General features: G+C 39.5%; 1 protein-coding gene across 6 annotated transcripts in view; it reads right to left on the reverse strand.

The window, feature by feature from the left end:
* Window positions 1-15760, reverse strand: part of LOC142138903 (uncharacterized) — a 73042-nt gene that overhangs the window by 46130 nt on the left and 11152 nt on the right. For 5 of the 6 annotated variants that reach the window (XM_075196003.1, XM_075195999.1, XM_075196004.1 and 2 more), the window contains one exon: window positions 5576-5654. In XM_075196003.1, the coding sequence (XP_075052104.1) occupies window positions 5576-5629 (54 nt within the window). In that variant the 5' untranslated portion in view covers window positions 5630-5654. Of the gene's footprint in view, window positions 1-5575; window positions 5655-7397; window positions 7421-15760 lie in introns of those variants that run through there. The other variant, XM_075196005.1, reaches the window with a different exon arrangement.

Raw genomic sequence — 15760 nt, forward strand, 5'->3', positions numbered from 1 at the left:
CAGATGGGCGAGTCTGGGTTTGGTGGCTACCGAGAGAACATTACCTGCTTGACTGCATTATGCCAACTGTGAGGTTTGGTGGAGGAGGGATAATGGTATGGGGCTGTTTTTCCGGGTTTGGGCTAGGCCCCTTTTCCCCAGTGAAGGACAATATTAATGCTTCAGCATACCAACCCATTTTGGACAATGCTATGCTTCCGACTTTGTGGCAACAGTTTAGGGAAGACCCTTTTCTATTCCAAAATGACTGTGCCCCAGTGCACAAAGCAAGGACTAAAAAGACATAATTTGATGAGTTTGGTGTGGAAGAACTTGACTAGTCTGCACAGAGCCCTGACCTCAACCTCATCGAACACATTTTGGATGAACTTATTGCGAGACAGGCATCTCATTAAACATCAGTGCCTGACCTCATAAATGCTCTACAGAACGAATGGGCACAAATTCCCACAGAAACACTCCAACATCTTGTGGAAAGCCTTCTAAGAGTGGAAGCTGTTATTGCTGCAAAAGGCGGACCAAGTCCATATTAAAGTATATGTATTAGAATACAATGTCATTACAGTCTCTGTTTGTGTAATGGTCAAGCGCCCAAATACTTTTGTCCATATAGTGTATATGTCGTAATGGGAAGATCATTACCACTTTCTCAATAGCAAAACAAACATTCACCATTAGGTTTGATATGATACAGCAGGTATAATAATTTTTGTGTATGAATGAAATTAGCAAAAAATTAAAAAAAATCTTAATACACACAGTAACTAGTGTGGATAAGAAAGGAATTGAAAACTTTAAAATAAATTCTGCATCTGAACATTGAGCTACCCCACTGAAATGGGCTACGGGTGCTTAAACTTGTATACCGTTGTGGGACAAATTACTAAGAGACTGAATTATACAAAGATGGATTTACAGATGCATTGTTACATTACAGTAATTGTACTAATGTTTCACTAACTAACAATTTCTTACTGAGGAATGTCAAATTTGAAACATTTAATTGTCTGAGGACAAATTGTTGAATATTAAAAATTTTCTTGCTTGTAGTAAAAAGTCAAAAAGGTATTTATATAAACATAGAATTTGAAGCAGATAAGAACCATTTGGCACATCTAGTCTGCCCAATTTTTAATCTATAGTAACATCAAACCCTATTTGATCCTTTTTTCTTTGCAAGGATATCTTAATGTCTATCCAAAGCATGTTTAAATTGGTCTACTGTATTAGCTTCAACTGCCTCTGATGGGAGGCTATTCCACTTATCCACTACCCTTTCTGTGAAGTAGTTTTTCCTCAAATTTCCTCTGAACCTACTGGTGTAGACTTGCAGTACCACAACATTGCCACATTAGGGAAATCTTCCAAACAAGATCTAATATGGGGAGATGTTCAAGGGTGCTCTGGGCATCACTCTAATGGGCAACGCCTCAGGCCATAGTAACCTGGTTTCTTTGCATATTTTTGAGAGTTTGTTTTTAATTGTCCCATTGTATCTTTCTACTTTTCCACTACTCTGTGGATGGTATTGTGTGTGGCGTTGTTAATCAATTCCCATTAATTCATATATTTATTGAAACACTAATCATGTGAAATGAGGGCCTTAGTCTGAGGATATGACGCAAGGACCTACATACAAACTCCTGTACTAGTTTCTTTGCCGTAAATGAAGTTGTGTCACTTGCAACTGCATAATCTTCAACCAAACAGCTAAACTGATCTACACAAACTAACACATATTGCAACATCCTGACGTTTGGAAGCTGAATAAAGTCTATCTGCAAAATTTGAAAAGGACCGTCAGTTTGTGGAAGATGTGAAGGTATTGTTTTTACATTCTTCCTGCATTACTTTTTAAACAAATAATGCAAGATACACAGTACTTGGCTGCTACTGGTGTAAATCCAGGCGCATGCCAATATGTCTGAATCAGACCAACTATGGCCATCTTACCTGCATGGGTCAATCCATGAGATATTTGTCCAAAGTTCAGGAATTACAGAGCGGTTTGAAAGAATTTGGAAGGGAAGGATGGGATCATTCTGGTTGGCTTGGCAAATGATTTTCTTCAAGGGTGAGTGGAATTTTACAGTACGTAGTGGTGGAATTACTATTTATCAAAGTGGTCTATATCGGCTTTAAGTGTTTTCCTCTGTGCTGTGAAGGGATAAGGAAAATGTTGAACACAAAGGAAGAACCTGTTAAACAAAATGGAGGGGAATATGTGGGAATGCACATGTTAGAGGAAGGAAACGATTATAGTCAGGCTCAGGCGAGAGTAGGATATGATCGGCTTTATGAGGATATTGTTGTTCCTCAGATAAAATAAAAAAGAAATAGTAAGGAATTGGATATCTGTATGATATACACCTATGATCCTATATAAGGGCTCCCTAATATCCGATACGGCAAGTATTGGTGATTATCCCGTCACAACTGCATCTACCCTTTCCTTTATTGTCTGTCTCCAATAACCTCCTTTAGGATTGAGAAAGGATCATATGATTTGTGTAAATTGACATAGTATGTTTCTTTACAGCAACATAGACAGGAATAATATGGATAATCAATTCACACAAATGGAAGTTGAATTAAAACTGGTTATAAAATAGTAGTAGGACGCATAAGAGTTAACAAAGCTACAGTGCATATATTGACCAATTAAGTTGCTTTTCTGCTTCTTGGACAGTTTTGCTCAAAGTATATGAGGAAACATGTCTAAAATATGTTATATAGCGCAACATGTCTAAAATGAAATGTGCCCTCCATCGTTCGTGATGGGAAACGGGGAAACTGTGGTACAGCAAGTCTACACCAGATAAGATGTGGCAAGGTCTACTTGAATTTATGCCTGTATCCGGTGGGATGTGGGGTGATATTGAGTGGTCCTGTTATGTGGAGTGATATTATTGGTTAAAACGGCCTAAGCACGAGCTTTGCGAAGACAAGAACTGATGAAATACATCAATCTAACAACATGATCCAGAGAAGAAACTGTGTATACTCATATGTGTATGGGCTATAGTTGCAGCCGTATATTATTCATTACCATTGATGTCACTGTCATAGTAATGCATTACTGACAGGCATATAACACAAATACAGGTGCAGGGGAAGGAGCTAAAGGAATAGGAGTTCCAAAGGAGTCATTGATGGAGAGGTATAGTGTGCGTAAAGGAAAGGGTCATGATTTATCCCCTACTGAGATGTGTATATGTAAACATTGTGTGCCAGTCCCTGAGAGGATGCCAAAGGTCATGAGATAAATAGAAGGGAAATGTATATGGAAATTGGAAATGTAGAAATGTCAAATTGTGTATTAGAAATGCACAGCAAGATAGCTCTGAGGCTGAATGCTAGTGATTGTTGGGTATGTACACATTTGCCAGTGAGTGCTACATCAGGCATACCTTTAGTAGCACATTTTCTTACAGAAAAGGATTATATGGATTGGATTTGTGCCGCATATGCTGCTGAAAAGGTTCAGCAAGAGTATAAGACATGTAGAGAAAAAGCAGACCCATCATTAATAGAGGTAAAAATACCATGGAAGAATGTGACAAAGAAATCATTGCACAGCTCTCCAGCAATCACAGTGACAGTGTTGAGTGGTATTCCTCAATCTTGCATAAAAATAAGTGATACAGGAGTAATAGTGTGAGAGATATCCATTTAATCAGTTTCTGAAAAATGATACATTTTGTATAATTAATGTCTGAGCAACAATCTGCAGGGCTCTGCAGATTGTTACCACGTAACCGATACCTAAACCTTTTTGTTTTTCTGCTTGCTTCACATATTCTGAGAATTCTGCACAACTGACAGTTTCCTGTAGAAACCTCGCACCTTTGAAACCGCAGCTATTTCTGCCGCTGGCTTGCGAGACTGGAACAAGAACATCTGCTGATCCTAAATGTCAAACTGTTGTTCTGTTGTGGAACCATATATTTTTTTATGCCATCTTCTGTGTATAAATAAAGCTACTCTGACTGGGGGCTGGTCAGAACCAGATCGAGTTTCAGCCTTACAACTGAACTTTGTCTGTCTCTCTATCGATCGATACCCACTTAAGACAGGTGCCAGGGCTCGAGAGAAAGGACCCAATAGAGGCTATCTCTGACAATAGGCTGTAACATAAAGAACAACCGTACAGAAGAGCTAGTAGGGGAAGCGCCAGGTCAGGAGATGGGGTATGTTGAGTGATCAAAATTTGTGACTAAGTTCCCTACAAAGTATAATTATGAGGGAATGCATTGGTACAATGTAGGCAAGAATGGAAGTTTAGTTGGGAATAAAAAAGTTGTGATTTTAATCAAGAAAACTGTAACTCCATGAAAGGGAAAGAACATAAGCTGTCTTTATGATATAGGTAGGTACTGTATATAATGGATATAGAGCACGTCCGTTGCCAAAGGGTTTATATTGGATTTGTGGTAATAAGGCATGCTCTTGGATCCCATGGGGTGCCAAAATACAATGTGCCTTGTCCTATGTGTTTCCATATGTTAGGGTTACTAAAGAATTAGAACAGTATCCTAGAAATATTCCTGTAGAACATGAGATAATTCCTGCAGGGATGACATATTTGACTCACAGAGAAGAAAGAAGATCTATTCATATTCAGTGATGGAGAAAGAATTGCAGGAACACTGTTCCCTTTATCTACAATATATTTAATGGAAACAGCCTCAACTAAGATCATTAAATTAATGGAGGACATGGTAGGTGAGATAGTTGTGGCCATAAATCAGATTATGGAAGAAGTGTCCCAAATCAGAAAGGTTGCATTACAGAATAGAATGACTTTGGATCAGATGTTAGCTTCAGAAGGAGGGACCTGTGCACTGTAGGACAAGAATGTTGCACATAAAAGACAATGAGGCAGAGGTACATGACCATTTGTCTAAAATTCAGGAATTACAGAGCAGTGTGAAAGAATTTGTCTTATATGAAGTTCTATCCAAGTATTAGTTTGTGGTTTTAGGACATAAAATGCTTGCAAAGTTAATATGTAATCACCATTGATCTGATTGATTTGAATGGTCTGTATTGCGCATACAAGCATAAAACTGAGCATATTCTGAACACTTTGTCTTTGAATTATTCCTGAAAACGTCCATAACACCTACTTCCCTACATAGACAGGAGATTGTGATTCATCCTATTTTTTGCTCCAAGTTTTACACAATTTACAATCCACTGAAATCCAGCGAGAAAATTACCGTAGTAACGTTTTTTCCGTGCACTATTACCATAATAACGGTAATAGTGCGTGGACCGCGGGATTATTGGGGGATTACCCCCTTATTGTTTTACTTTGGTATGTTTTACTTATATTCACTACTGTGTTCACATTTATATATTCTGTTTATGCACAATATCACTTTATTTCACCATGTCAAAGTGTGTCTAGAATAAACATTATGTAATTGACACATGGCTAAAATAATTAAGGAAGTCACATCCTTACACAATTATCTCATGTTGTGTGGTACATTCTACTGTTATTGTACTGTCCAATATGTAAAGACATATTTTAGACCTATACATTCTGGGGCGATCTAAGAACACTTACATCACTCTGGTGGTGCCCATGATGCCATCCCCGGTCTCCTCCACGGTGATACATCTCTTCTGAACCTGGCCAGCTTGCCCTGGAAAAAGTAAAATTAATAGTGGTTTAATACTTGCTCCTATAACACTAAGGAAATAATGTTTATATTGTTTAATATAAACAAATTACATCCAGTTGCATGAAACAGATTTATAAGCTCATTTCGGCAGGGCTGTCATTAACTTGTAAGTGGTGTGGGGATCAATTGATACAAAGGGTAGTAGAATAACAATGTTAGCTGTTGGTGAGGAAAATGCATGTGGCTACCGTAAGGCAGAAGCATTATCAGCCACCAATACTGGCATCTGGTATTTTCGTGCAGCTAATGGTGAAGTGGTATGGTTGGAAGCAGATAATGCAGTGAGGCATAAAAAATAATTTAATCATCATAGAAATCTTATAACAGCTGCTGGCAATCATGACTGCCCTTCAACATTTATATTAACCCAATCCTCCTTCCTGTTCTGGTTCAAGAAAAGGTATCTGCTTTTGTACAGTAGAGGTGTATGAGGACTGTGGTATTATGGATGATCAATTGAATTAAAAGAAGTTAGATAATGTTAGAGTAAGTTCTTCAGACAGCAAGTGTAAAAAGCTTATTTTTTTATTGCACACACAAAGAATCCCATGATAGATTAGACAGAGTTCCAATTCCAATTTATACTCTGAACCCAGCCTTGAGCCAAATTTTATACTCTGAATCCAGCCTCCTAAAAGATGTCATTAATCTTATAATATTTCTTTGTAATAGTGTACATCAGATGATATATAATCAAACAAATACTTTTTACTTATTTTACAAATAGCTAGAAATCTTATATCCTAAGTTCAAAAAGCATATGTTGACCTTTACATCCTGTTAAACCATATGTCCAGCTAAAAGCATCTGGCATCAATTTAAACAAGGAAATACAAACATCTACTGGTATTTGCTCAGCTAAATATAACATTTTACCTATTATATTTCCCTAAACTATTAATAATTTCATCCAACTAATTATTATGCCAAAACTGTACTTTATTAAATAAAAATTATAAGTTGATTAAGGTAGTAAAATATTTAAAAAAAGTTAGTGGCTTGTGGAATATAATATGCTTGCAATTGTATCTTTAGGTGAGGAAAACAGCTGTGCAGGTAGAGTGGGACAAAATTCCCCAAATACAATGTAAGAGGCTGATAAACTCATACAGAAAACTATTAGTTCAAGTTATTGCAGCTAAAGGTGTCTCTACACCCAGAAACATGACTACTTTTTCACATATGGCTTCTTCATGTTGGTTTATTTTTTTTGTTGAATAAATAATGACAAAGCAATATCTGTCATGTTTAATACATCACACAAGATTAGTTTTACCAAAATCTGAGGTCTATGTCCAGACATGTAAAGCGTAGACAACTAGATTAGTATTAAATGTCCAGCAAGTGTAGAAAAGACCTCAATATCTTGAGGCATGTGTTAATTCACAGAATACACAGTGGTATACAGCATTAGGCCAAACAATTATATGCTTCAGCACTCTCGCTTATAAAAGCCATCCAGAATCTTATGAATTACGGTCTGCTTCACCCAATGGTAACACTATCATTATTAAGCTGGCATGCATTAACAACGGCACCACTTCCTATCTCTGTGTTTGTTATGATACCAGACAACAGAGAATATTAAAAGATGAAATATGACAGACAGGCTATGAGAACAATTACAGGCACTCCACAGAAAACTCCCTGTTCTATTACAGATAATCTGCAGTGTATGGCCCCTCTTAGCATGCAAGAACTTACTGTCACTTTAGACATGATCTTTCTGTACCTCAGGGTCATGGAGTCTATGGTTGATACATTATTTTATGTCCTTTGCCCTAAATATCCAAACGGACATAACAAACCAATCACAGCAACGAAAAGGGAACACACAGCATGCCTCAAGGACCCCAACAGAGGATACAGACGTCATTCTAACATTTCCTGGGGATTGGGCAAAGTATTCCAAAACACAAATCTGCGGGGGAGGCACGGTTGTCAATACAAATGCAGGGTAGCTGAACTACAGACACAAGGACATACACATGAATGCATAAAAGCTGTGAAAACATAGAAGAAGAAAAAAATCAACCAACAGGTAACAGAATATATGGGCAGTGAGAAGGAGATAAGAGGCAGACAGGTAAAAGTATTTTCAGTAGGTTAGTCAGTGAGTGGGGGAAATGTGAGAGGCATGTGGGGAGGTCTGAGTATCATGTGGGACATACTTGCCAAATTTTTGGACCTCCCCTCAGGGACATACTGGAAGGGAGATCCAAGGAAGTGATGGCATGATTTGCATCTTCACTGCCCTAACTCCCACTGAGAAACTATGCAATTTGTGTCATACCACAGCAGGGGCGGGGCCATTATGATGTGGTTCATTGAATTGCATCAAGGGCATTCCCACTTCAGGCTAAAGTGATGGGTGTTTAGGAAATGTGGTCCACTCTGTTGGGAGTCCAGGAGTTTCCCTGACAATCCGGGAATGTAAGCAACTATGAGGTAGTACATGTGGGATGTGAGAACTGGTGGGGGTCTAAGTGCCTGTGGGGGCATTTTGTGGAAAGTGGGGTTCTGAGGGCATGTGAGTCTATTTTGGAGCAAATTGCATGTAGTGTAATAATGGAGCAAACTAAAGGGCATGTAGGGCATTTGGGGATGATTGTTGTACTGTGGTATGTTTGGGCCTGTTTTTCCTTGAAATTAAAAAGGTAATGTACAGCCCTTTTGGAGGTCCTTTAAGTATATCAGGCTGTCCATCACTGGGCAATAGAAATTAATGTTAAACCGCTTGCTGCATATAATGCATTTGCACAGACATGAATGGACTTCAAGTGCATTGACATGCTTTGAATGTATTGAAATGGAACAAGCAGTGACCAAAAACCATGCTGCAATGTAGCCACAAGCATATATGGATGTATTGAATAGAATGGGTTCTATTTTGACATGCGGTCACATGCTTTACAACTGATTTATTGCAGTTTTTGTCCAAAAACATTTATATTTATTGCTCAAAAAAATATATAGCACAAGTTTCTTCTGAGACATCCCATAGATAGGTGATTAATTGCACTAAACCTGGTATCATTTTCTGGATATATACATATGAAATATGATTTTGTTATATTGAAAAGAGATACATAATTTCTATAGGTTTCATCTGGGGAATGTATATATCTTTGACGTTATTCCATTATTTTCAGGAGATGCACATTTATACAGTGGTCTTCAAACATGTATTATTCTTTTCATCAGTTATGTTTGTCATAAAGAACATATGCTGAAATTTGATTGACCTAAAGTCTACGCTGCATAAGTGGGCCCATAAAATATGTTTGATTGCTCCTCCATCTGATAACAGTGTTTCAAAAAATGGTTCAGCAACACAAGTGAAAAGAAACAGACATTGTTGGCTATAACCCATAGTAAACCTTTGTTTGCTATATAGCACATGATTTGTTTAGAAATATTAAAAAAGGTCATAATTTTCTCGGTTAGACTATAATCATGAAACACCAATTTCCATTATAACAAAAGTGACTTGCTGGGCATAGGGCTATTTCTAGATATAAAAGAGAGGGTGTTCATTACTTCAAATTAAATTTTTGGGCAAATGTAGCTATAAAAGAATGTTTATTTCAGTCCCTCAAGCAGGAGCTATTTCCCTTGAGTCTGCTATTGCTCTCTTATAGCATGAGGGTCCAATGATGTGAATATTTTAATGATAATTTCATAACCAACCAATCTCCTAAATCATGGAATACCACATTCACTATATTTTCATAGCTATTTGTGTCACTTCTTACAAATCGTTACCCTTGACACGCCAGATATTCTTAGATGTCAACTATACACAACCTTCCTAAGCTTTCGTCTTGTACCACGATCAGTATGTCCTCTTGTTGTGTCTATGTATGTTATTTAAGTGCGAGATAGCGAGGGGGGCGTGCTTGAGAAAGAGAGGGAGGCGTGCCCAAAATATTATTACAAGATGGAGGATAATAATAATATAGATTATTGCAGTATTAGGTAGCATAGCTGTGAAAATACCAGGTTTTCTGGCCCATTTCTACCCACTTCACTCTGGCTAATCCTTCCTAAGCTAGGGAAGTCTACCCAGTACCTTCTAAGGTTCTTATTAGCCACTCAGGCAAATGCCGTTAGAAAAGTACAACAGTACATTTATTGTAACAAAAACAATCACTAGATTATTATATACACACAGTAAATAAATGCCATGCAGGTTCACCAAATTATCTGTCCCTTACACCACTAGCTTAAGGAGTTACAGTCACCTGGCTGTCCGGACTTGACGACCCATGGATCTGCCGATGTATTTCACTGGTAGAGAACAGGAACTCTAAAAAACAGCCAGCCTGCAGCTTCCAGTCCCATAATGAATATCTCCTCCCCGCTGGAGTGGCTCCTTATATCTAGAGAGTCTAATTTCCACAATGTTTTCCCCTCCCTCGGCAAACCCTGGGGTCTATCCTTCTTAACCATTGGTGGGTGCTGTATTCGGGGGTCAGAGGGGGAGTGGAGATGAGCTGTACTTCCACAGAAGGTCCCGGTCTATGCTCTAGACAAAATGTCTGAACTAGTCATGTTGAGAACAATGGATACTAATTGGCCTTCCCCCTCAGATGTATTCTGCAATCTGATCCTTACCCATAACCCCCTGGATTCTCTTTAAAGACAATTAATAACAACTTCACTGCCACATCACCAATATACAATAAACAATATACATATTTACAATGAGCTACAATATCCCCTTATCCACATGTAGATCCTGCAGTTGTAGTCTGGAGAGCTGAGGAACAAAAGCAAGGGCTATAAAAATTACTTGCTATAATCCACATTATGTGAGAAACGAGGAACAGGATGGTTACAGTGTTATCACACTCGTTTCGTCACAATAGCCAATAGAGAATTAGCAATGTAGTATAGTGTTAGGCAAGATATATTGAAGGATATTTTACTTGATATAGATTCAGTATACAGATTGTAGTAAAAACACAGATATATAGATTGCAGGATATAGATACAGTATATAGATTATAGGACAGTATAAAACAGTATATATTGCAGGGTTAGATGGATTGTGGAAGGAAACCCATGCAAACACGAGGAGAACATACAAACTCCACACAGATAAGGCCATTGTACGGGCATATGGACATATATACATATATATGTATATATTATATTTTGCAGGCCACTATAGATTGTAGGCTAAAGTATATAGCAGGAGATTGTAGCAGTATATAGGTTTGAATGCAGGAATGGTATGGGTAGAATGTAGAGTGTGGCGACAGTATATATTGCAGGGTTAGAAGAAAATATAATATTAATTGCAGGCTAGTATAGATTATAGGCTAGAGTACAGTGTATAGTATGTGTAGATAAGGTAGAATATAGATATAATGTAGATATAGTATATGCAAGAAAAGGTAGAGTTAATGTAGATACAGTATATTGTGTATGATAATGTAGATAATATTTGTAATATGTAGATAATATGTAGATATTGCAGGCTATTACAGTTATAGTAGTATATAGATGTACCTTTATAAGATGCAGAGTGCAAAGAAAGCCTGATCAGGAGCCAGAAACTAGGTATGTTTTCTTTAGTGTAGTGAGGTCCAGAGAGGTGTGTGTGTCTGATCGAGAGGGCTTGGGGGCTTTTTAAAGTCCCCAAAGCCCACTCTTCCCTAGCACCCTGCAGAGCTGAACTGCGCAGCTCTTAGATATGAACTGCGCATGTGCTGATCGGAAGACACGGCGGTCATTACTGGCCCTGGAATCTGTCACTGCACAGTGAGATTGAGGACTTGGCGGCCATTACAGAGAATCCCTCAGGGATTTCCTATGGCCATTCTCGCCCCCCTATGATGACATCATCGCTGGGGGCATGTCAAGGAGCGATCGCTCTGTTACAATATTGTTGAACAAGTACTTTTTATCCCCATGTCCCTCCTAGAGTGTCTGCACTAGAACACATTATAACTGTGTATTCCGTATGTGTGTTTTCATTCCCATAGCATGTCTGTGCTCACCCCCCTACTGTTTTTGAATATTAGCTTTAAGATTGGTAATATATGAGATTGTGTCATATTATCTATTACATGGTAGGTGAGGTATTCATGCTATTCATAGGGCTTACTACTTATGCCAAAAGAGTAAGTCTTTGTGTTTTCTAGGTCTGCAGAAACAATACATCAATAATTATATTATCAGATAGACCAGACTATTGTTTAACAGAAACTATCTTTGTTTACCTAAACAACAGATCTAGCTAGGGGTAGTGTCCCCTCCTCTGTCTAGTCAGACGGGGGGCGTGGCCTGGCACCTAAGATGGCCACACGCACTTTGTGAGAGTTCCGTGGGGCCAAAATCTCCAGCCAAGACTACCTGTATTAAGTATCAGTTTTTCACCACCAACCCGCTTCCACCGGATGGGGAGATATAGACACTATCGGCCTAGGGGTATATGCTCCCTCACAAACTCATACCAGCAGTGTTGCGGAGGGACTCTTGTCCGGGCGCCATCTTGGTGCGAACTATTCCAGGTGTCCGATTCCCCTTATCACGGTTCAGCGACCCCCTACGCATGCTCAACTCTAGCCGAACCGCGGCTACCGTTTCCGACATTTTCAGACTCCAGCCCTCACATCACAGACCACTCCAGGCGACACAGCCCTTACTGACGCCGGTGAAAACAGGGACCGCACTCTCGTCTCCAGCATTTGGCAGCAAACAACTGATTGCTCTCACCTCCAACTTGTCACACTCATCTCTGGACAACTTTCCTCAAACTGGACATCGGAGCTGCATAGACTGGGGCACGGAGCTCCGCTGTGACTCACAAGCCACACTATTGGACTACAGGAGCTGCAGTGAGACTTCTGGTGATCTTCATTACCGCTGAATGGTGCTTGCAGTGTCCGCACAGTTTTCAAATTATCCGGGCATCTCCTTTTCTCCTGGTCTGTAATTTATGTGCATTCTTGACCCACCTTGTGCTTAAATATCATAACTACAAGCAAGATACTAGTAATATGTGCTTGATACCACCCAGTGGTCACTTTGATTTTTACAAGTTGGACTTGACTAGCTCCACTGTGATTTGACTCAGCTGCCACCTAGCCGTCACTTGCTGACCCTGCATTCTAGGAGAATTTCTGCAACCAAAACGGTATCATAAAAAAAGGAGGCAGAAAACATAGAAGATCATCATTGATAAAGATGTGAGCTGCACCATTGTAATCCTAGCCACTCCATGGCTGTTATGGCTGCCTAATGTCACAGATGGGGTGGGGGGGGGGGGGGAGTGACCAGTGACAACTCATGTATCCTATGTACTGCAACTGACTGACTTTTTGCAAAGTGCTGAGTGTATCATTCGAGAGCCCAGATGGGCAGAGACAAGAAAGGAAACACCAATAGTCTCCAGACAGTCAACAGCAACTCTTCAACGTTAGGACCTGCGTACATTCCTGAAATCTTCAACTGTCTCAGACACGAGCGACATGGCCTCATCTCACAGCTCTTCTCACCCATCCACACCCGAGCCTCTCCCAGCGAAGACACAGATCGCAGAGCCATCACCAACCAAAGACCAACAAGATATAGCGTAGGTCACGCAACTACTCCGCACTTTGCCAACAAAAAAAGAAGTACCCTCCAAAAAAGACTTTGAAACTCTGGAGGCAAAGCTACAGGATGTGGTTTGACAAGAAGTAGCCACACTTGAGGCATATCTTGCTGGAAGCCCTGGAGGGGGATGATGATCGTTATGGTGTATTGCAATCCACGATAACAGCACAAGGCAAAGCCCTACAGTGGTTTCATTACAAGCTAGATGACATGGACAATCGAGGTTGCAGGAATAATCTGAGAATTAGGGTCTGCTGGAGGATATACTCACCCAAGGCTTGGTTGATGCTCTTACAAAAATTTTCAACAAAGTCTTGGAACCACCAGGCAATGCGATTACTTTCGACAGAGCACATAGGGTTCTGCGACCACGAAGAGCTCCTTCAGAACGCCGCAGAGTTGTCATCTGCCGCCTACATTACTTCACGCAGAAGGACGAAATCCTGTGGAAACTACGACAACTGGACGGTCTTGAGTTCAATGGTCAAGCTATTCAGGCGTTTCAAGATCTTTCATGGCATACGCTCCTGTGGGGGTCTAGGGTCACTTGGTGTAAGGAAAATGTTGCTAAGGTTATCTTATTAATTAGAGTCTTAGAATTTTTTGCAATAATAATCCTTAAATCTGTTTGGAAGCAAGTTGTATCTCCTTAAAACTATTAAAGCAGATATTTTGTGCTAATGTTTGTCTGAAATCAAAAATCTAACTACAAAGGAAATTACATAAGCGCCTATGAATGTGAAACTTTGCAGAATCAAGAAGTAATGCCAGCCTCAAGAACCTCTCATCACAGAATCGATAAGGAAATTGATGATATTTAGCATTTTTGAGATTACTAAGCTTGACTGCTACCTTGTTTTTGTAATCAATTTTATGTTACAGAAACTTTCCATTACAGCGATTGTTGTTTTATAAATATATGAACTCTTTCCTTGAGTAAAACAGTTCAGTTTGGACACCAGACTCTGTGTGGTTTCTTATTTCTGGGCTCCGATCGATCGATACTGCTGCTACTACACTTGGAACTCTAATACTGACTTTTCAATTGAAGGTAGTTGGTAGCATCTGTATAGAAAATGCAGAAGGTCGCCCCGACACTCCAACAAAGGTGAATGCTCAGGCCCCTTACAGAGGAATTGCTTAACAAAAACATCAAATACCCCTGAGGATTCCCATTCCAATTGCAGGTTGCTCACGAGGGAAAATCAGCAACCCTAAGGGAACCATTAGAACTTTCTACCTTTTGTTCGGCTCTAGATATTCAACATATCTTGCCTCCAGAATGGCTAAAGTCAACCACATACAATACCTCGTTTGCTGCTCCACAGACGGACGAAAGATTCTGACAATTTGGCAAACAAAAGAAAACTGCCAAAAAACGCCAAAACAGGAAGATACCTGAGTCCGTCCAAAGTATCACTCACTATTACCTACTACTAGGATACCACCTGTGATCCACATCCACATATATTTATTGCTCTTTAAAGTCAGACTTATTTAACACTGTGTGGGACTGTCATGTCATGTTGGCAAAATATGCGCTTATTCTCTTTTGATATGTGCCTTTACAGGTATTAAGCTCCTGGTGGAGAGTATTTCGGTCATCCGTTTGAGAGACTTCTCTACGGTCTTCTCGGTAGATCCTCTGGACTACTTAAAGTTTGATTCAGATAAGCACATGACACCATTATCATTTACTTGTTTTAAGTACCACAGTTTCTAAGAAATAACCTAGAAGGGCATAGTAATTTAAGTAATTTGTTCGTATATGTAGCACAATTCTTTACATTTTCTAAGTTCAGTTCTTATAACCACCATTATAGGTGATGCATAGGGTATCCTCCCTCAAGGATGCCCATGTTGTAGTACCGCGCAGGTTCTTTCTGGAGCATGACTGGGCTATGGCCCCTCGTGTTTCTCTGGAGCGGTCTAATTCACATGTTCACAATGTATAAATATTTTATTCAGTTGATATTAACATTTGCATATTTCTAGATCCCTTGAGAGCAGGTATCCTCATTTTAGGCGGTGACTTCAACTGGATTCTCCACCCTGCTGTCGACATTTCATCTGGGGCAGCCAGATATTCTGGGAAAACACATCGCAAGGTGAGGCGCATCATGCACGAACACCCGCTGGTCGATACATGGAGGCTCAGACACCCCCGTGGTACTGGGTTACACTTACTTCTCACATCCTCATAACACTTATTCAAGACTGGACTACTTTTTCTTACATTACACTCACTTAACCCTGCTAAAAGAAGTTAAGATAGGTCAGACCATGTGGTAAGATCATACCCCGGTTTACATGTCACTCTCACTAATCCAGCCGGCCAGCAAACTGTATACATTGAGACTAAATGAGCTCTTAATCCAAGACGCCTGTAACAAAGCCCAAATTGAGGCAAAAAAATATGACCATTTTCAATTGAATGACACTGCTGATATATCCAAAAT

The sequence above is a fragment of the Mixophyes fleayi genome, chromosome 2, assembly GCF_038048845.1.
Source record: "Mixophyes fleayi isolate aMixFle1 chromosome 2, aMixFle1.hap1, whole genome shotgun sequence".
Classification (NCBI taxonomy): domain Eukaryota; kingdom Metazoa; phylum Chordata; class Amphibia; order Anura; family Limnodynastidae; genus Mixophyes; species Mixophyes fleayi.